The 21339-nt window shown below is 40.6% G+C and overlaps 1 protein-coding gene across 1 annotated transcript in view; it reads left to right on the top strand.

The window, feature by feature from the left end:
• Nucleotides 1-2152: 2152 nt before the first annotated feature.
• immt (inner membrane protein, mitochondrial (mitofilin)) overlaps nucleotides 2153-21339 on the top strand; it is a 39822-nt gene continuing 20635 nt past the window's right edge. The window contains exons 1-9 of the mRNA XM_052042198.1: nucleotides 2153-2522; nucleotides 12141-12214; nucleotides 12950-13136; nucleotides 14353-14473; nucleotides 16145-16270; nucleotides 16596-16718; nucleotides 17660-17796; nucleotides 18922-19025; nucleotides 21114-21249. Of these exons, the coding sequence (XP_051898158.1) occupies nucleotides 2484-2522; nucleotides 12141-12214; nucleotides 12950-13136; nucleotides 14353-14473; nucleotides 16145-16270; nucleotides 16596-16718; nucleotides 17660-17796; nucleotides 18922-19025; nucleotides 21114-21249 (1047 nt within the window). The 5' untranslated portion in view covers nucleotides 2153-2483. The remainder of the gene's footprint in view (nucleotides 2523-12140; nucleotides 12215-12949; nucleotides 13137-14352; nucleotides 14474-16144; nucleotides 16271-16595; nucleotides 16719-17659; nucleotides 17797-18921; nucleotides 19026-21113; nucleotides 21250-21339) is intronic.

A 21339-nucleotide genomic window follows, 5' to 3' on the forward strand; every position in this document is an offset into this window, starting at 1 on the left:
GCGCTAGCTCGCTCAACCTTTCCTTTTAAAACATGTTCTCTGATCCAGGCAGCATCCTGGTAAATCTCCTCTACACCCTCTCTAAAGATTCCATATCCTTCCTATAATAAGGCGATCTGAACCGGATGGGATATATCCAAGGTTATTACGGGAAGCGAGGGAAGAGATTGCTGCACATTTGGCAATGAACTTTGTGTCCTCACTGGCCATGGGAGTAGTGCCAGATGAGTGGAGGGTGGCAAATGTTGTTCCTTTGTTCAAGAAAGGGAGTAGGGAATCACAGGCCAGTGAGTTTTACTTCAGTGGTGGGCAAATTACTGGACGAGACAGGATTTATGGGCATTTAGAGAAGCATAGGCTGATTAGGGACAGTCAGCATGGCTTTGTGAGGGGCAGGTCGTGCCTCACGAGCCTGATTGAATTCTTTGAGGAGGTGACAAAGCACATTGATGAAGGTAGAGCAGTGGATGTGGTGAACATGGATTTTAGTAAGGCATTTGATAATGTTCCTCATGGAAGGCTCGTTCAGTAAGTCAGGAGGCATGGGATCCAGGGAAACTTGTCTGTGTGGATTCAGAAGTGGCTCACCCATAGAAGACAGAGGGTGGTTGTAGACGGAGTGTATTCTGCCTGGAGGTCAGTGACCAGTGGTGTTCCACAGGGATCTGTTCTGGGACTCCTGTTCTTTTTGATTTTTATAATGAGGATGTGGAAGGGTGGGTTAGTAAGTTTGCAGATGATACAAAGGTTGGTGGTGTTGTGGATAGTGTAGAAGGTTGCTGTAGGTTACAACAGGACATTGATAGGATGCAGAAGTGGCAGATGGAGTTCAAGCTGGAGAAGTGTGAAGTGATACACTTTGTAAGATATTTGAAGGTAGAATACAAGGTTAATGGCAGGACTCTTAGCAGTGTGGAGGAACAGAGGGATCTTGGGGTCCACGTCCATAGATCCCTCAAGGTTGCCGCGCAGTTTTATAGGGTTGTTAAGAAGGTGTATGGTGTGTTGGCCTTCATTAGTCAGGGTATTGAGTTCAAGAGCTGCGAGGTAATGTTGCAGCTCCATAGAACTCTGGTTAGACCATACATGGGACTATTGTGTTCATTTCTGATCGCCTCATTATAGGAAGGATGTGGAAGCTTTAGAGAGGGTACAGAGGAGATTTACCAGGATGCTACCTGGATTGGAGAGCATGTCTTACAAGGATAGGATGAGCGAGCTAGGGCTTTTCTCTTTGGAGAGGAGGATGAGAGGTGACTTGATAGAGGTGTACAAGATGATAAGAGGCATAGATTGAATGGACAGTCAGAGACTTTTTCCCAGGGCTAAAATAGTTCACACGAGGGGACATAATTTTAAGGTGATTGGAGGAGGTATATGGGGGATGTCAGAGGCAAGTTATTTTACACAGAGAGTGGTGGGTACGTGGAACGCATTGCCGGCAGAGCTGATGGAGGCAGATACATTAGGGACATTTAAGAGACTCTTAGATAGACATATGAATGATAGAGGAATGGGGGACTATGTGGGAGGGAAGGGTTAGATAAATCTTAGAGCAGGATAAAATGTTGGCAGAACATCATGGGCCGAAAGGCCTGTACTGAGCTGTAATATTCTATGTTCTAACTGAACACAATACTCAAAGTATGGTCTAACCAGGGTCGTGCTTTTGAACTCAATCCCCTGACTAAAGAAGGCCAGCACACCATACACCTTCGTAACCACTCTATCAACTTGCACAGCAACTTGCGTGGAAAGAGAAACAGAAATATTTCAAGTCAATGTTAAGAAGTTTAATTTGCTAAGAATCAAGAAGTTAAGTGTGTTTTAAGATATAGCAAGAACAGAGAAGGGAACATCACAGAACTTCTCCTGTCCTTTCCTCCATTCCTTTTTTTCTCTGCATCTTAAAACGTGTTTATCCTTTTCCAGGTCTGATTAAAGATAATTGGCTTCAAAGTTAACATTATTCACAGACACTGTCTGATCTGCTGAGTATTTCCAGCATTTTCAATTTCAGGTGTCCAGCATCTTTTGTATTATTACATTACCCTTCAGAGACTTGGGTAATAACACGAAAGGTGCTGAGTGTTATCCGGCGATTGCGTAAAATTTTGTTAGCTTTGGAAGCTACGATTGCATCCTAGCTTCCAGTATAGGCGGGGTGTTCCCCACAGAGCAAAGCACCAGTGTAGAGTCGCAGTGAAATCAATCCTTCCATTAAGTTTGGTTGCTGGACCAGGAATCAAGTTAGGTTGAGTGGAGGCAGTGCACGCATGCGCATTGGGCGGCGCAGCCGTGGTGGGTTGAGAGACGAGCGGACTCTGGAAGCCACAATTCAGGTTAACGCCTCAGCGCAGAGGACGGAGTAAAGGCCGCAGGATCTTTCCTTCACGTTTTATTTTACGTTCTCTTAAAATGTTCTAATTTGCACAGTGCAGTATTTTCCTTCGCCAAACAACGTACATCGTCGAGGCTGAAACATGTTGCGGGCTTCCAGGAAAGTGGCTCGGCCGTTAAAGGTAAGAGTCGGTCCGCCGTGTCTAATTGCATGGAGACACATTGTTGCTTTAAGTATCCGTTCGGTGCGGGGCCACAGGTACTCAGTGGGCCCCGCCTGTGCTCTTTTGCCCTCTGTGGAAATGAATCGGGCCGCACGGGGCTGCGGCCAGGCCGTTAATTCAATCTAATTTAGTGAGCTGGAAGGTAGGAGCGACGGACGTGCTTCTGCACCAATTGGCCGATGCGCTCGCTGATGGGAGCGGGACTAGCGACCAATCAGCGGCAGGAAGGGGTGGGCTCTTAGTTGGGGTCTGCCGGGTAAATGTATCAGGGTAGGTTGAGTTGCAACGATAGAGTGGGACGTTTTTGGAAATATAGGTGGAAAATGAAAGTTAATATTTAATTCAGTCAAAATGTCGAATGTGTTACTCCTACACACTTCCCTATCCAGACAAACAACGTCGAGAAAGACGTACATTTTGGAAGATTGCAATACTAGAGAGAAAATGGTGTGACCTTGTGCGTGAACATGGCAACTTTGTACATGTCTCGGACCTATTTTTTAATATTTTTTCGTTTCACATCTTTTCCACAATCCTTTTTAGCTTTTTGGAATTATTTTACTGTGTTAGTTCAGGGCATCAAGCAGTTAAATTGAATCTTAAATCTTAAATTGAATGTTTAAATCTTAATCCATTATTGGCAATCTATTCTTCACACATTTCAGAGCAAGTGTTTTAGTTGCATGTTTCCTTTTTGTAATTGGAAGAGTAAAAAGCGTAGGTGAGACAAAACAAATCAGCTATTAGTAGTGAGGTAATGACAAGTTTGAATTAAAAAAGAGCAGAGTGAAGTTAAAGTTCATCTCTATTGTGATGTAAATTCCCAATCTGTAATAGAGTATAAATAAATAATAACTGTACAATTAGTTAGGTATCAGAATGTTTGCAACATTGCCTGTTGTTTAAAAGGCCTTGAATGAGCCCAGTGAGGGCTGTGATGATACACTAGTAATTTAATTGTGATCTGTAGGATCTGTGCTTTTGGTCTATAATCTGATTTGGTAGCGTTGGAAAAAAATAGTCAAGATTTTTCACTTCCTTTGAATTGTTAATCAATATATATTTTTAAATTATGGATTCTAGTTTTCAGTCATGCTTAATATTTGTACGCATCTTTTGAATGCGTTAAGGTGAAATTCAAACAACTGTTGCTTGAACAGTACAACTGTTATGAACTGTGCTAAGAGAGTCCTAAGATCATAAGCAGGAGTTGCAGTATTTTTTATTCATGCATTTTGCCCAAAAGAGGTTAAACCTGTGCAAATTACAGTCAGTTTAAATTGATTCCATGATATATAATTTTGTTTCCATATCTTGATAGAAATGGACTTGTCAATAAACCTGATGACACTTGAACAAGTGTAAGTTTCCCCTAACTGCACCCAATCACAGACCATCATGAAGGCTCATAAAATTGTTTTCTTTAAGGTGCAACGACATTAATAGACATACTTTAATCCTTTTATCCTTTTATAACTTATCAAGAAACATGCGCTCAAATTTAACTGGCAAACAATTCTGACTAATTTTTGTCTAGTCATCTTTATTAAGCAGGTAGTGTTTCTCACAGATAATGGACTACATTAATGCATGCTTTTTGATATTCAACTCTTTTCCAGCTGTATTGATAAGGCTACCTACCCCAGACTGCCCATTCTGAAGTATTACATAGTCTTGATTTTTTTGCATCATTCTACAATACTGCACCAGCTCGTGGCAGAGCTGCGGTCACGGATGTACAAACAAGCAGTTTGAGCCAAAAATTAAGTAAGGCACTTCTGAAAGCTATTGCTGCTTTAAGTGCAATTCTTGGTGCAAATATTTAACAGTTGAAAGGGTGACTTCCAGTACTTGAAACGGTAAATTCTGGTGTTTGAAGAGTGTTACTGAGTAAAATGAGTTTTGTTCTGTGACAGGTTGTAGGTCATTGAGTCTGGATTAACTGGAGTTTGTAAGGGTTTAAAGAGGGATACTTGAATGTTTGTTATCAAAAGTGGATTAATTATGTTTAACATTTAAATATTTTTAAGTGGTGAGGCATTGAACAGTGTTTTTTATTCAAAGGTACCTGGTGACCTTGAACATGAATTTCACATTCAGGTACAGCAAACATTTAGGAAGGTAAAGAGTATATTGGTCTTATTGCAAGAGACTATGAGTACGTAAGTAGAAATGCCTTGTTCCAGTTGTCTGGGGGCCTTGGTGAGACCAGACCTGGCATATGTACAGATCTGGTCTCCTCACCTACAGAAGAATATGCTGGGGCTAAAATTAGTGGTCACGGTCTCTCAAAAGGCATGGGCCATTTAGGACTGATCTGAGGAGAAATATCTTTGGAATTCTGTACCCAAGGGGGCTGTGAAGACCCAGTCACTGAATATATTTAAATAGAGAATGATAGACTTTGTCTACATATTAAAGGAACTAAGGAAAATAATATCAATGTGAGAACATTAGGCTGAAGTAAAATAAAATCAGCCATGTTCTAAAAGGAGCTACAAGGGATCTGATGGCCTCCTCCTATTTCTTATGTTCTTAGAACATGAGAAGATATTACATTCTATAATTGCTATGGTTTATTCCTTGGATTTTTATAAGTAAATCAATTTATAATTTAAAAAGGGAAGACAATAAGCAAATGCTAATGTGAAGAGGTACTTTAAAAATGGTCCAAGTGGCATTATATATGGGAAATCAAGATGAGCAGGTTGATAAACAAATCGATATTAGGGAGTAAGGAGATAAGAGAATGGTACTACAAAGAAATATCTGTAAGATGTGGGTAGGTTGGAAGGTTGTGGCATTACTGTTCTTGGAAGTGTTTTGAAGATTCTTCCAGTTTGCTTTTCGGTGTTGTGAACAACATGGTGTATTTATATAGCTCCTTTTAATATAGTAAACCCAGAATGCTTCAGAAGAAAACTATCAAACAGAATTAAGAGATTAAGAAAGTGGTAGCATGATACTTAGCAAATACTAATAGGATTGTGCAGAGTTAATGTGAATGTATGAAAGGAGAACTGTGAAGATCTAGATGTTCTTTGGGAGTGGCCAGTGTTAGAGTGGAGATCTGAGGCTTTGGTTCAGGAGGCTTTGGGGAGAAGAGGCGAAGGTAAGTGTCTGGTAAGTTTCTTTCTTTGATTTGGTGTTCCCTTTAGTGCAGAGCAGTGAGAATGGCTCCAGGGTCAGTGGTGTGTTCAGCTTGTGAGACGTGGGAGTTCTGGGAGACATCCAGTCTCCCTGATAACTACATCTGCACGAGGTGCATCCAGCTGCAGCTCCTTACAGACCATGTTAGGGAACTCGAGCTGCAGGTGGATGACCTTCGGCTCCTACGGGATACTGAGGAGTACATAGACAAGAGCTACAGGGAGGCAGTCACACCGAAGCTGCAGGAGGCAGGTAGTTGGGTGACTGTCAGGGAAAAGGCGGAGAATAGGCAGGTAGTGTAGAGTACACCTGTGGCCCTGTGGCCGTTCTCCTCAATAACTGGTATACCGCTTTGGATACTGTTGGGGGGGGGGGGGGGGGGGCCGGTGGTGGGGAAGTGACCTACCAGGGGAAAACCGCAGCGACCAGGTCTCTGGCACTGAGCCTGGTCGTGTGGTGCAGAGGTGAAGGGGGGAAGAGGAGAGCGGTAGTGATAGGGGATTCCGTAGTAAGGTGGGCAGACAGGAGATCCTGTGGACATGAAAGAGACTCCCAGATGGTATGTTGTCTCCCTGATGCCAGGGTTAGGGATATCTTAGATCGGGTCCACAGCATTCTGAAGGGGGAGGGCGAACAGCCAGAGGTTGTGGTACATATTGGTATCAATGACATAGGTAGGAAAAGAGATGAGGTCTTGAAGAGGGAATATAGGGAGTTAGGTAGGAAGCTGAAAAGCAGGACCTGAAGGGTAGTAATCTCTGGATTGCTGCCTGTGTCACGTGCCAGTGAGGGCAAGAATAGGATGATTTGACAGGTGAATGTGTGGCTGAGGAGTTGGTGCAGGGGGCAGGGTTTCAGATTTGTTGATAATTGGGATCTCTTCTGGGGAAGGTACGACCTGTACAAAAGGGACGGGTTACACCTGAACAGGAGGGGGACCAATATTCTTGCGGCAGGTTTGTTAGAACTGTTGAGGAGGGTTTAAACTAGCTTGGTGGGGGGATGGGAACCAGAGTGATAGGTCAGAGGTTTATGCATTTAGTGTACAAGCAGATGCAGAGTGTAGAAAGACTGAGGAAGGATAGGCAGTTGAAAGGGCCAAATTGCAGTCAGTTGGATGGGCTGAAGTGTGTCTACTTTAGTGTGAGAAGTATCAGGAACAAGGCTGATGAACTTAGAACTATGACGTGGTGGCCATTACAGAGACTTGGCTGTTGCAAGGGCAGGAATGGCTGCTGGATATTTCAGGGTTTAGATGTTTCAAAAGGGACAGGGACGGAGTTAAAAGAGGTGGGGAAATGGCTTTGCTGATTGGGAACAGCATCACAGCTATAGAAAGGGAGGATGACCTGGAGGAATTGTCCACTGAGTCAGTGTGGGTGGAAGTCAGAAACAGGAAGGGAGCAATCACTCTATTGGGAGTATTCTACAGACCCCCAATAGCAGCAGAGATGCTGAGGAGCAGATCAGGAGGCAGATTTTGCAGAAGTGCAAAAATAACAGGGTTGTTGTCATGGGTGATTTTATCTTCCCTAATATTGATTGGCACCTCCTTAGTGTGAAGGGGATAGATGGGACGGAGTTTGTTACGTGTGTACAAGAAGGATTCCTGACACAGTATGTGGACAGGCGGACTAGAGGAGAGGCCGTTCTGGACCTGGTACTAGGCAATGAGCCTGATCAGGTTTCAGATCTCTTGGTGGGAGAACATTTAGGAGATAGTGACCGTAGCTCCTTGACCTTTACCATCACCTTGGAGAGAGATAGGAGCAGACGATATTGGAAAGTATTTAACTGGGGGAGGGGGAGTTATGATGCTATTAGGCAGGAACTTGGGAGTGTAAATTGGGAACAGATGTTCTTGGGGAACTGCACAGCGGAAATGTGAAGGTTGTTTAGGGTGTACTTGCATGGGGTTCTGGATAGCTTTGTCCCATTGAGGCAGGGTAAGGATGGTAGAATGAAGGAATTGTGGTTGACACAAGATGTAGAATATCTTGTCAAGAGGAAGAAAGAAGTTTACCTGAGGTTTAGAAAGCATGGATCAGACAGGGCTCTGGAGAGTTACAAGGTAGCCAGGAGGGAGCTTAAGAATGGAATTAGGAGAGCTAGAAGGGTGCATGAGAAGTCCTTGGCGAAAAGGATCAAGGAAAACCACAAGGCATTCTACACGTATGTGAAGAAAAAGAGGATGACTAGAGTGAGGGTAGGACTGATCAGGGATAAAAGAGGTAATATGTGCCTGGAGTCAGAAGAGGTAGGGGAGGTACTTAATGAATACTTTGCTTCAGTATTCACCAGTGAGAGAGACCTTGATGATTGTGAGGATGGCGTACGACAGACTGATATGCTGGGGCACGTTGACATGAGGAAAGAGGGATGTCCTGGAACTATTGAAAAACATTCAGATAGATAAGTCACTGGGACCGGATGGGATATATCCAAGGTTATTACAGGAAGTGAGGGAAGAGACTGCTGCGCCTTTGGCGATGATCTTCCACAGATCTGGCCACAGGAGTAGTGGCAGATGATTGGAGGGTGGGAAATGTTGTTCCTTTGTTTAAGAAAGGGAGTAGGAATAACCCTGGGAAATACAGACCAGTGAGTCTTACTTCCGTGGTGGGCAAATTAGTGGAGAAGATTCTTAGAGACAGGATTTATGGGCATTTGGAGAAGCATAGGCTGATTAGGGACAGGCAGCATGGCTTTGTGAGGGGCAGGTCGTGCCTCACGAGCCTGATTGAATTCTTTGAGGAGGTGACAAAGCACATTGAAGGGAGAGCAGTGGATGTAGTGACAATGGGTTTTAGTAAGGCGTTTGATAATGTTCCTCATGGAAGGCTTATTCAGAAAGTCAGGAAGCATGGGATCCATGGAAACTTGGCTGTGTGGATTCAGAATTGGCTCGCACATAGAAGACAGGGTGGTGGTAGATGTGGCGTATTCTGCCTGGAGGTCAGTGACCAGTGGTGTTCCGCAGGGATCTGTTCTGTGACCCCTGCTCTTTGAGATTTTTATAAATTATGTGGATGAGGATGTGGAAGCGTTGGTTAGGAAGTTTGCTGATGATACAAAGGTTGGTGGTGTTGTGGATTGTGTAGAAGGTTGTTGTATATTACAACAGGATATTGACAGAATGCTGAGAAGTGGCAGATGGAGTTCAACCCAGATAAGTGTGAAATGATAAACTTTGGGAGATCGAATTTGAAGGCAGAATACAAGGCAGGACTCTTAGCAGTGTGGAGGAACAGAGGGATCACGGGGTCCACGTCCATAGATCCCTCAAAGTTGCCGCACAGGTCGATAGGGTTGTTAAGAAGGTGTATGGAGTGTTGGCCTTCATTAGTCGGGGTATTGAGTTCGAGCCGTGAGGTGATGTTGCAGCTGTATAGAACTCTGGTCAGACCACACTTGGAATATTGTGTTCATTTCTGGTTGCCTCATTATAGGAAGGATGTGGAAGATTTGGAGAGGGTGCAGAGGAGATTTACCGGGATGTTGCCTGGATTGGAGAGCATGTCTTATGAGGATAGGTTGAGTGAGCTAGGGCTTTTCTCTTTGGAGCGAAGGAGATTGAGAGGTGACTTGATAGACTTGTACGAGATGATGAGAGGCATGGATCGAGTGGACAGTCAGAGGGCAACAATGGCTAACACGAGGGGACATAATTTTAAGGTGATTGGAGGAAGGTATAAGGGGGATGTTGGGTAAGTTTTTTTACACACAGAGTGGTGGGTGCATGGAACTAGCAGAGGTTGTGGGGGCAGATACATTGGGGACATTTAAGAGACTCTTAGATAGACACATGAATGATAGAGAAATGGGGAGCTATGTGGAGAGAAGGGTTAGATGGATCTTAGAGCAGGATAAAATGTTGGCTCAACATTGTGGGCTGAAGGGCCTGAACTGTGCTGTAGTGTTCTGTGTAATTATAGAGTTTTGGTGAGACTGCACCTGGGATTTTGATTAATGATTTGGTATACCTATCAAAAAAAGGCTGTAATTGCATCAGGGCAGTGTAGCGAGATTGATTCTCTGGGTGGTGGCGAAAAGATTAAGTAGATGAAGCAGTTAATTCTAGCTTGAGTTTAGAAGAATGAATATGTATTATCACTAGAAACTAGGAACAGGAATAGGCCACCTGACCCCTTAAGCTTGCCCCACTATTCAGTGTGCTCCATCCTATTTTTGAGAGGCAGCCAAATATGGGGATGATATTTCTACTGACTGGGATGTATAAAACCAGAGGTTACAATCTCAAAGTAAGGGGTTGGCCATTGAAGATAGTTGGAAAAAAAAACTCAGTCCAGTGGGGAGTGAATCTTTGCATTCTCTATCCAGAAGGCTGTAGAGATTCGGTCACTGAGGATATTTAAGACAGACTGATGGATTGTTCGATAGGAAAAGAATTGAAGGATATGAGATTAGTGTAGGAAGGTGACGCCAAGGTACAGAAACAAAATCAGCCATCATCTCATTGAATGGTGGAGCTCGTGCAGGAGAGCGAGTGGCCAACTCCTACTTTTTATGTTCATGTGCGATATTGGGCTAGGTGATTTAAAAAGTCTCCACAGGTCCTCTTTTAGTTTGAGTTGTAAATGAAATCCAACTGGTGCCCCTTTGATCTAATTACATTTAAACTGTTGACCACCCAAATCAGCTTTTGGCTTGCATCTTAAGTGACTTTTTAAAAGCTTTTTTAAAACCTTGGGACAGTTGGTCTGTTTTTAAAAACAACCATAATCAACCCGTCTCAAACTCAACATTTGCCCCTCAGTGTAAATTATCACACCATCTCCCACTTCCCTCTCCAGTTCACTAGAGACCTTTTCATTTGGTTTTGTCCCAGACAAAACTAAAACAGGCTTGTTGCATATTCTGTGACTGTAACCATAATATAGTTAACTCCTTCATTTCTTGTAACTGCAGACTTTGACATAGTTCAATTAAATGCGCAAACATCTATCACAGCCTCCTTTGTTGGATGATGCTCGTTTGTTTCTATTCTTACTCATCCAACTATTACCAGAGCATCTCTATGTGTGGCTTCTCTTCATTCCCCCTATGCTGTTATCTCCGGGGTGTTCTTCCTTCCATAAGCATTATTTTGTATTTAACTCCTTTCTACAGGCTGCGTCTCAGTGACATTGTCTGAGGATATCGCATGAGCATCTGCACCTACACAAAAAAATGCCCAGCCTTTTCTCTTGCACCATCCCTCTTGCTCTGACATCCAGAATTGTAAGAGCTATAGTTTCCTTGAGTTAAACTTGGGGAAGAATAAAGTAATTGATTTTACTGTTGCCACAACCTAAGTAGACTTGGCACTAGTTTTATTAATTTCTTTATGCATGCTTACAGACTGATCCAAATTGTTTGCAGACTTGCTACTGTATTTGATCCTGAACTGAGCTCTAACCCTGTGTCCTTTCGGTGATTCATATCATATTATTCTTCCTTCTAATGTTGCCCATCATAGCCCTATTTGTTGCCCTACTTCAGCCCCTTGGTTGCTGCGATCAGTGCCATTTTCAACTCCAGAAATGACTATTCCAGTGCTCTGTTGAGATTTATCTAATACAGACTTCAACTTGCTGTAAACTCGTACCCTGTCATGAAGTACTGATCACGTTTGCTCATAACATTGTCTGATCTACTCCGTTCCAAGCACATCAACACTTTAAATTTAAATATTCTCATCCTTGTGTTTTGCATCCCTTTGTGGCCTGAACCTTGTCCTCAATACCACTGCTCTCTGTTTGCCTGTTGGTATCTTGAGTGTTCCTCTCCAACCCACCCAGTTGTGGCCAGACTTTCAGACGCTTACGCATTTGCTCTTAGAGTGTTTCAAATGTCCTTTGTTTTTTTATATATTCTTTGTAAAACACATTTCTAACCAGCATTTTGGACACTCCTTGTAGCTCCTTCTTTAGAGCAAAGATCATTTCTTTTTATTAGATTAAAGCACTCTACTTTATAGTTTATCTGTGGTCTGTGTAAGTTTAAAAAAAAATCAGTTATGAAACTATAGAAAATGTATTTAAACTCTTCCTTAAGATTATATTGTTTGTTACAACAAACTTTATGTTCAGAAGTCATTTTGTGACCTTGTATGTCATAGCCAGTGAGGCACACATGAAAAATGGTTGGTGTTGTTTTTAAAAGTGTGTTCATGTATTTTTTTTTGGAGAGGTTGACTTGCAAGCAAATGAATAATGGCTTAAGAGTTCTAAGCTGATGGACTGCATTTTATTTTTGGATCACATGTTTTACAATTTCATAAAAAATTGGATTTTGGAAATAACTTTAGCATGGTTGTAGAACAAACCTGTCCCTTGCTTTCAATCTGTAATATATTAATTTTATTTACATTATGTTTAGGATAGAGAAGTTCTAATAAAATGTATTTCTCTCTTTCCTCCATAGAAGTGCCTTTGTGGTAAATCACAGCTCCGTCCTTTGCAACAATACCGTGGGTACAAAACTAGGAGTAATGCTGGGTGTGTATATAACATTAAGTTTGTAAAAGTTATTATTTTTATCTTTATTAAACATAAAAATGTCTCCTTCCTTTGTGTGGTATGTTATTTAAATATACTTTCCCTTCCCAAAAAGGAGTGTGTTTGGTTTTAGCAAAACATTTCTGAGATGAATGTGTGTATTCCTTGCTGCACTGTACCTCTCAAAATTAGATAAGATTTGACCCAGGCCTTTATAGTAAAGATGCAACCATGGAACCTGATCACTGGTACTGAATTTCTCCCACCTATTTAGCTCTTCCTTTGTCACTTAAGTGGGAAAAACTTTGGCTCATTCTGAATATTCCTTTTGGACATTTCTGATATTTTGCATGATTAATGGTTGTTGCATTTGTACTGGATTCTGTTGATAAGATTGAACTTGTCAGAATAAATACTGGCAATATAAAAATAAGGTAATAAAGATTCTTTATCACCTGAGCACTTTGCTTTATTTTACAAAGTACAGAACTAACCCAAATAATAAAAACAAATCCAGTTTTATATTGAAAATAACTTACTTGAGCAATCTTAAGCCAGTAATTTGTGAGAGAAAGGTTTATCCTGGCCCTCATGTTTGGCATATATTGGTACTTGCATTTAGTAATGGGAAACAGGACAGAAAATTATTATCTTTGATGAATTACGATAGTAACGTTGAAAAAGTTATGACATTTATAATCAATGGTGTGCTTTTTTTTGTCTTCAAATATATAGTGCCTCAGTGGGCAAAATTGTAGGAGGAAGTGTCCTGTTTATTGGAGGAGGTCTTGGTGGTACTTTATTGTATGCGAACTGGGATCCCAAATTTCGAGAGAATGTAGAGAAAACCGTCCCGTACTCTGAAAAAGTGTTTGAACTAACCCTTGGGCCTGCATCAGTTGGCATGCCTCCAAAGAAACAGGTATGCATGCATTAAACCATTGATAAAATCTAAACTGTCAATCTGTTGTTCATTATAGTTCACTTAAGGCAAAGCTGTTTACATATGACATTCCCTTTATTTTTTTCTCTGCTTAAGCTAAAACATGAGTTAGCTCTGTTTTCCAGCTACACCATTCCAAATATAAAACTTTGAAAGCAGGAATATGCACTAAGTAACAAACATGAAAAGAATTCAAGTCATGTGGCACTGCAGGCCATGTACAAGTTTTAATTCCATTGTCTTGGGGGGAAAAATAAAATGTCGGAGATACTCAGTAGGTCAGGCATCTGTGGAAAGAGAAACAGAGTTAATGTTTTAGGTCAAAGACCCCTCATCAGAACTGCAGAACAGGCTTTCATTTAATTCTATTATACCTTGTTTTTCCTTCATCTCAAATGGCTTCCACTGGCAAATATTACTGATGTGTTTAGAATATGAGTGAAACAATAGTACCAGTATCTGAATTTAACAAATACACAGTCCCACAATATTCAAACAACAAACATACAATTTAAAAAAAACCATAAGGAAGAATATGTTAGCTATTGTGAGTTTATGACTAGCTATAACAGAGCTTTGTAGGTTGAAGATGTCTCATGAATTGTGGCTTGTATATCTATGATCTGAGATGATGCAAGATAAAAACTGAATGCTGGAAAAATTTGGCTGCCTTTGTGGAGAGAAACACAGTTGTCATTCTAATCTTTGGTACCTTAATGTCTTGTTATTGTCTTTTCTCAGTTGGTTGCAATTTTGTATGAAAATTGTCTCAGTTCTTGGATATGTAAAGTTGGTTATGTGTGTTGAGAATCCTTCGAAATAAGTTTGAGGGCTGAAAAACATTACGGAAGAAGATGTTAAGCCTGTGACTGAACTGAACTTGTTTGACTCCTCTCCAAAAATTTACTCAAATTTATTTGTTTTCTCATTGCTCACAAGAACAAGAACTGATTTTAAAAAGTTATGATAAATAATGCCTAACATTTGCAGAATTTTTTTATTCCGAAATAGATTTTGGGAGTGGATGGTACAGTGTCATATAAATCTTTATCACAATCAAAACATTTGTTTGTAGAAATTTTAATCAAAGCAGTTAATTGCCAGGAACTAACTAATTTACGCTCAAGTTCTGTGGATTATTTTGAAACGTGTAGGATGGCAGTGGTTAATTCTACATTTAATTTTCTGTTTTAAGGATATGGAGGGACCATTGAAAATATCAACGACTGCTGAAGTGTTGAAAGATTCGAAACAGCCGAAAACTATGCGTAATAAAGATAAAGAAGCTTTACCCATTGAAGAGACAGTAGGAGAAAGTAATTTTGAATCATATAATTTAAGATTTTAGTAGGTGTTATTTAGTATTGTTAGAAATTAATCTGCAGTATCTTACAAGGATTGTTGGATGAAGTGCCCAATTAGAAATAGATCATCTCCATACAAATTAGCTCGTCTATCAATGGATGTGGAGAAAAGAGCAACATCTGTTGGATTGGATTTGATCAGTTTGTCCATTCATTAGCTGGGGTATATTTTGGTGCTTAAGAATCATCAAAAATGAAGTTTTTTGAATCTCCTTAATTGTTCCTAAGAGTTGCACAGAAAGTATGGCACAGAAGTAGGCAGCACAGTGGTGCGGGTAGTAGAGCTGCTACCTCACAACTTCAGTGACCCAGGTTTAATCTTGACTTTCAGTTCTGATTGTGTGGAACTTGGACATTCTCCCTGTAACTATGTTGGTTTCCTTGTGTGCTCTAGGTTCCTCCCATATCCCAAAAATGTGTGGGTTGGTAGGTTAATTGGCAGTTGTAAATTGTCCCGGTTTAGATGGGTGCTGCAATCAGGGTGGGGGGCTGGTGGCAGGGGGTCAGGTGAAGAGTTGATGGAAATGTAGGAGGGAATAAAATTTGTGTTGGATCAATGTGTAAATGGATGCTTGATGGACGGCATGGACTTGGTGACCTGTTTTCGTTGTGTATCTCTCTCTCACTCTATGAGAAACAGCCATTAGGCCAATGTTTATGATCAACACTGATCTCGGTTCACCCTACTTTCTCTAACTCCATCATGGTTTCCTTCTGGTCTTGTATCAGTCAATTGATTCAATTGTGGTGGTAGTTGGTATATTAAATCAGATTTTTAAAAAAAAAATGCCAATTGTCAAGGTTATAGATTTAAAACTGAATATAATTTGTATCTCTCAGAAAACACTGGAAAATGTCATGCCTTGTTTTCCAGCATGTGCCAATTTCTCAGAGGGCAGTTATGCATCTCTAATTTTCCCTCTAGTTACCCATAGCATGTACTTCCATTCTTTTCTAAGCAAGCACATCACTCTCAGTGCCAATGGCCAGTTGTCAAGATACCAAAATGTTTAGTTTTTGCTTTGTTTTGTTTTCTGCCCAGCCTCATTTAGAAGTTGAGCTAAAGGGACTATTTTATCTGTTTTCCTGCAATGTAGGTTTGAGTCCAGACAGCTTAAATTTATAATCATGATGTAGGTCCAAATCAAATCTTTTTTAGTTTTGGTTAGTGTGATCTTTTGCAAATGAAAGATGCTTCAAGGCTTGGAGGTGAGGCAGATGAAAAATTAATGATTGAGAGAAAAAAAACAAAGTAGTCATATGAAATAATGCACAACGAAGAAAAAAGCAGGAAAAATATTTCAAATAGCTTTTTAATCAGAAAAGGAAATTGATGTGCACTATAGAGGTAGGATGTGGAAAGAACAAAGAAAGGCAAGTGGACTGAGCTCCAGCTAGAAGAGCATGTTGTGATGACAGTCTGCTCACAATGAGCAATTATTTGATTTATGCACAGGGAGTGGCTAAATACACTCTTAAATGGTTTACTACTTGGAAATTAGTATCATATCTTAAATCAGTCAGTGTAGAAATGTGAGGTGAGAATGATTGCATTTCTCTTGGAAAGCATGATTTTAAAGGATAATAATTCTCGTGTTCACCTCTAACCCAAACTGTTTTCAGATTCTTCTAAAGATGCAGCTGCAATTATTTCTGCTGTTGGTGATGCCCCATCAGTACCTGCTCCTGTGGTCCAAGTTGAACCCAGTTCAGAAACTACGAGTGAGCATGAAATGGAACACAAAAGTGGTAGGTAAAGTGGATATTTTTAGGAAAAATAAAAGTTATCCTTAGCACACCAGAGATCATGTTTTGGTCAGAGAACATTATTACTTTATATTGCAAGTTTCCTCAAGCTTGCCTGCCATTCAGTGTGCTCCCACCTATTTTTGTGAGAGGTGGCCTCATTGAATGTGATTGGTGTAAAATATAGGGAATATCATTGAATTTTACAATTCAAAAGGGTTCAGTGGGCATTGAGATGTTTCTGGAGAGGAAAGGATTTAGAGAATATTTTGAGTAGTTCAGCTAATTTATTCTTGTTTGCATTGTGTCCTTGACCTTTTCTGGAAAGGTAAAAGTTGTGGTTGTGAAAATGAAGGCTTGAAGGGACAACACATTGTAGAGGAACGTTCACCTGAGGAGGTGGCAAAACATCTAATTCGGAAAGACCAAGAGGAACATGCCAAAGTTGCAGGTAAATAAGATCATTTTCAAATTTCTTAGCTTTTCAGCAATTGTCCTTGTATGTCCTTCCTTGGTGTGATGGTGGTCTGCCAGCATTGTTTCTTGATGCATCCTGTTGATATGTTTTAATCTTCACCCATCTGTGGCAGATAGTACTCCACTAGGGTTCTTTGATCTCTTTCAAATTTGTTGTTAATTCCTTCAAGTAAATGAAGAAAAGCTTGTTTTATATTGATCCTTTCAACTATTACAACGTAGGAAATGTATGTCAGTTGTGTATAGCATGTTACCATAATGATCAATGTGACCAGATAATCCGTCTTAATTGGTCATATTAGTTGAGATGTTGGACAGGACACCAAGAGGAATTTTTTTATTATACCTTGAAATTGTACCATGTAATTATGTGTTTTTTTGTAACTTTCAGCCATGAGGGCAGAATTCACTGTAATGCCAGCACTTTTAAAATCCTCACTACAGACTTCAATTTTGTTGTTTATCTATTTTATTCCAGCTTTGCATGTATGGTAAATTATCAAATTCCTGTGTGCCTACTGTTCATTTGGGACCAGAATTGAATTTGAAATAAAAAAGTGTTCTTTGTTTATGATTTATAGACTATTCAAGCCTTTGTCTGTGAACTAGCTGTTTTCACCTTGGGAAGATGAAGCCGGTGTTCTCCGTCCTAATTGTCTTTTGGCAAGGTGCATCTATGATTGTCAGTGAAGACGTGTTATGATTCAGATGTGATGTAGCATAGTTACAGTTTTGCAAATATTCCATTCAAGATTCAATTGACAAATCACCACCTGCTGTTTAGTTGTGCCAATTCTACTTCATTGAATACCCAATGATTTTCTAGGGACAGAGCAGTTTCTTATTTTTTTAAAGGAAAACAAAATTGTAATACTGTTGTAAATGTTCATCAAAATATGCATTATTTCTATACAGCAATAACATCAACTTTGGAGGATGCTCTTGGCAGAAGTGCCCAAATGACACTTCAGGCAATTGAAGCTCAGGATTCAGCAGTTGAAGCCATTACCTCTCATGCACGGAGGCTGAAGGAAGCCATGGATGATTCAGAGGTAAAACCTAACGAAGCAGGCCAAATTACTACATTGTTAGCAAATTCTTTTAATGGCTCTTTCTCTCATGATGCTCTTTGAACCACCCATTCAACTGTGATCCTTTCAAAGCCATGCCAGTTTGCAAGTAGCTCCAGTAATAATACTTAAGTTATTATCCTTGAGTTTGTGTTTTCATTTGTCCTATTTGCCAGAGTCTTGCTAGAACCTCATTCCTAGTTCAGCCTATGCTCTTGGTTCCTATGTGGATGAGGGTACCTGGGCCCCCTTCCAAGTTCATCTCCAGTCCTAAGGATATGTCCTTTTACCTTGGTACTGCAAAGGAAACACATGGGATATGGATGCAGAGAACGATATCCCCCTTATTGCTAGCTTCTCTGCTGTGACGTTGCCAATATCTTCTGGTTAAAACAGATGATAAGTAAATCAACATTGCTCCCTGCATCCAGGAGAAAGCCTGTTGTTTTTTTAAAATTATTCCTCACCTTTCATCCAAATGTAAAAACAGACTAGACTCAGGGCAGCCTGTACAGGAGAATAGTTCTGATATTTCTTGATGATAAAACTTAATTGAAAACAATAAATAAAATTGACAAAAGTTTATGCATTCCAAAATCTCTAGGATAACCATTTTAAAACTAGACTGCTCTAGGTGACAGCTATATTCTCAATGAATTGTTTGTCCTGCATTTCTTGATCCAGGAACTGCCAATGAACAGTATGAATTCATTAATGTCAGCAACAGACTAAAAGCATCTCTGCTGTTATGTTAATATACTACGTGCTCCAGTAAAATACTAGTAAAACCCTTTGCCTAGTAAAACCCTTTGCCTAGTAAAACCCTTTGCCTAGTAAAACCCTTTGCCTAGTAAAACCCTTTGCCTAGTAAAACCCTTTGCCTAGTAAAACCCTTTGCCTAGTAAAACACACTTTTTGCACAGTGTGTTAAATATTGATAGTGTTGCTGCAGATAAATATATCAGCCAGCTTTATACTGTGAAGTTCCATAAGCTGAAATCAGTTCATCTGTTTTTGGCCAAGAAACTAAGTAATTTTCTATATCAGATTTACTATGTCATTGTGCAGTAAGTTCCTGTTTATAGAGATTAAATTCTTCCTTGCCAGCATTCTGCAGACCGAAAGTCAGAACAATGGCGAGCTTTGGAAAATGCTCTAAGCACTCGGAGCAAGGTTGTAGACAGAGCAGCTGAAGCACTAACGAAGGCTAGGTAAGTTTTCTGTCTTGTTTGTTTTTGATGTTCACATGGTTAAGGTTTATCCTGACAGCAGGGACAAAATACTTTTGGCGACAAATCCTTGTCTTTGCACTGGAATGCCCTCAGATATATTCCTCCCTATTCTCCAGCTATCAAGCTAGAAGCCATTCCTGTTGCAGTTTGGAATGCAAAGAAGGAGGACTGAAACAAAACTGGGAAGGGGAAGGAACTAAGAACACGCCCATACTTAATGTTGCTCAAACCAGTGCATGAGTGATAAAGGCAAGGCTTATTCTATTTGTGGCCATCTGCTGCCAGAAGTGCCTTTGTAGATGATACATTTTGATTTCCACTTAAATTCCCTGCCATCACTCAAGCCACTCTTCAGTCTCTTTGATTCAGTCAATTTGACAGCATTGAATGCGGCATGATCTGTAGAATTTGACAATGTCATGGCTACAAAGCTGAGGATTTTCACTCTGGAACCAGCCACAACTCCAGTCAAACTACAACATTACCATGGATTACCAAGGATTTTACACCAGATGGTGTGGAAAATCACCAAGGAAAGGGAACCAAACTGTCCAGTTTCTTGTACTCCATCAACAAGCATGGATGGTTTAATGTTGCTATCAAGTATCACTTCCTCAAAAATAACCTGCCTACTGCTGCTGAGTTTGGGTTGTATAAAGACAAATTAGCTCCAGGATTCATTATAGCCTTGACACAATCATGCCACTTCAGTTAATCGACTCCACATCCACCATCCCAAATGTTCATTCTCTGTACCTCCATGGTTGTGGTGTGTACCAATCACAAAGTACACTGCAGTTAAAGACCAGTAAACATGGAAGAACAGGATAATGTTGGCAGACTCCTGTGGAGATGCAGGTTGAGGGAAGATTTTTCTATTGCTTATGCAATGAGTTTATGATGAGTCAGAGTACAGGAAGGAGATAGAGAGCTTAGTGACATGGTGTCATGACAACAACCTTTCCCTCAATGTCAGCAAAACAAAAGAGCTGGTCATTGACTTCAGGAAAGGGGGCGGTCTACATGCACCTGTCTGCATCAATGGTGCTGAGGTTGAGAGCTTCAAGTTCCTAGGAGTGAACATCACCAATAGCCTGTCCTGGTCCAACCACATAGATGCCACAGCCAAAAAAGCTCACCAGCACCTCTACTTCCTCAGGAGGCTAAAGAAGTTTGGCATGTCCCCTTTGACACTCACCAATTTTTATCAATGCACCTGAAAGCATCCTATCTGGATGCATCACGGCTTGGTATGGCAACTGCTTTGCCCAGGATCACAAGAAACTGCAGAGAGTTGTGGACACAGCCCAGCGCATCACAGGAACCAGCATCCCCTCCGTGGACTCTATGTCTATACCTCTCACTACCTTGGTGAAGCAGCCAGCATGATCAAAGACCCCACCCACCCGGGTCATTCTCTCTTCACTCCTCTCCCATCAGGCAGAAGATACAGGAGTCTGAGGGCATGTACTACCAGGCTCAAGGACAGCTTCTATCCCGTGGTGATAAGACTATTGAACTGTTCCCTTATACGATGAGATGGACTCTTGACTTCATCAAGACCTTGCACTTTATTGTCCACCTGCAATGCACTTCCCTGTAGCGGTGACACTTTAATCTGTATTCTGTTATTTTTACCCTGTACTACCTCAATGTACTGTGTAATGAATTGATCTGTACGAACGGTATGGAAGGCAAGTTTTATCACTGTAACTTGGTACAAGTGATGATAACAAACCGATACCAATTGTTTTTTAAGACCACAATAGATATCAGGTTTTTTTCTGGAGATGTTGTGTACCTTGTGGACATAGAACATTATTGGAATAGTTCTTGTTTTAATGATTGATTCATGGAAGTTTCATACAAGGGCTTAACAGAAGATTAGTATTTTGAAATTTCACTTTTAGATGTTCAGCTGAAATGGGGCGAATGGTACCAATTGGTTTGTACAATTAAAGGGAGGTTGATAATGAGTGAGAAAGCTAACTTTCCTTGGTAAATGCAAATTTAAGACACTAGTGCTTCAATATGACTAAGTTCTGTTTTGTTTTTCCTCATTGTTAGAGAAGAATTGGATAATCTTCGGAATACAATTGAAGAAGCTAAACTGTCTCAGATCCCTGCTGTTAGACCACAGCTTCTGGCTGCAGAAGAAAATCTTAACAACATGTTAGTGGATCTGGATGATGTAGTAAAGAAGGTAATAAGCAGCTGTTAATTTTGTAAAACTCTCATCTGTTTATCAAATCAGATGCAGCCACCAAGGGCAAGACAATTTGATTTGATATCA

This window comes from Pristis pectinata, chromosome 2 (assembly GCF_009764475.1).
Source record: "Pristis pectinata isolate sPriPec2 chromosome 2, sPriPec2.1.pri, whole genome shotgun sequence".
Taxonomy (NCBI): Eukaryota; Metazoa; Chordata; class Chondrichthyes; order Rhinopristiformes; family Pristidae; genus Pristis; species Pristis pectinata.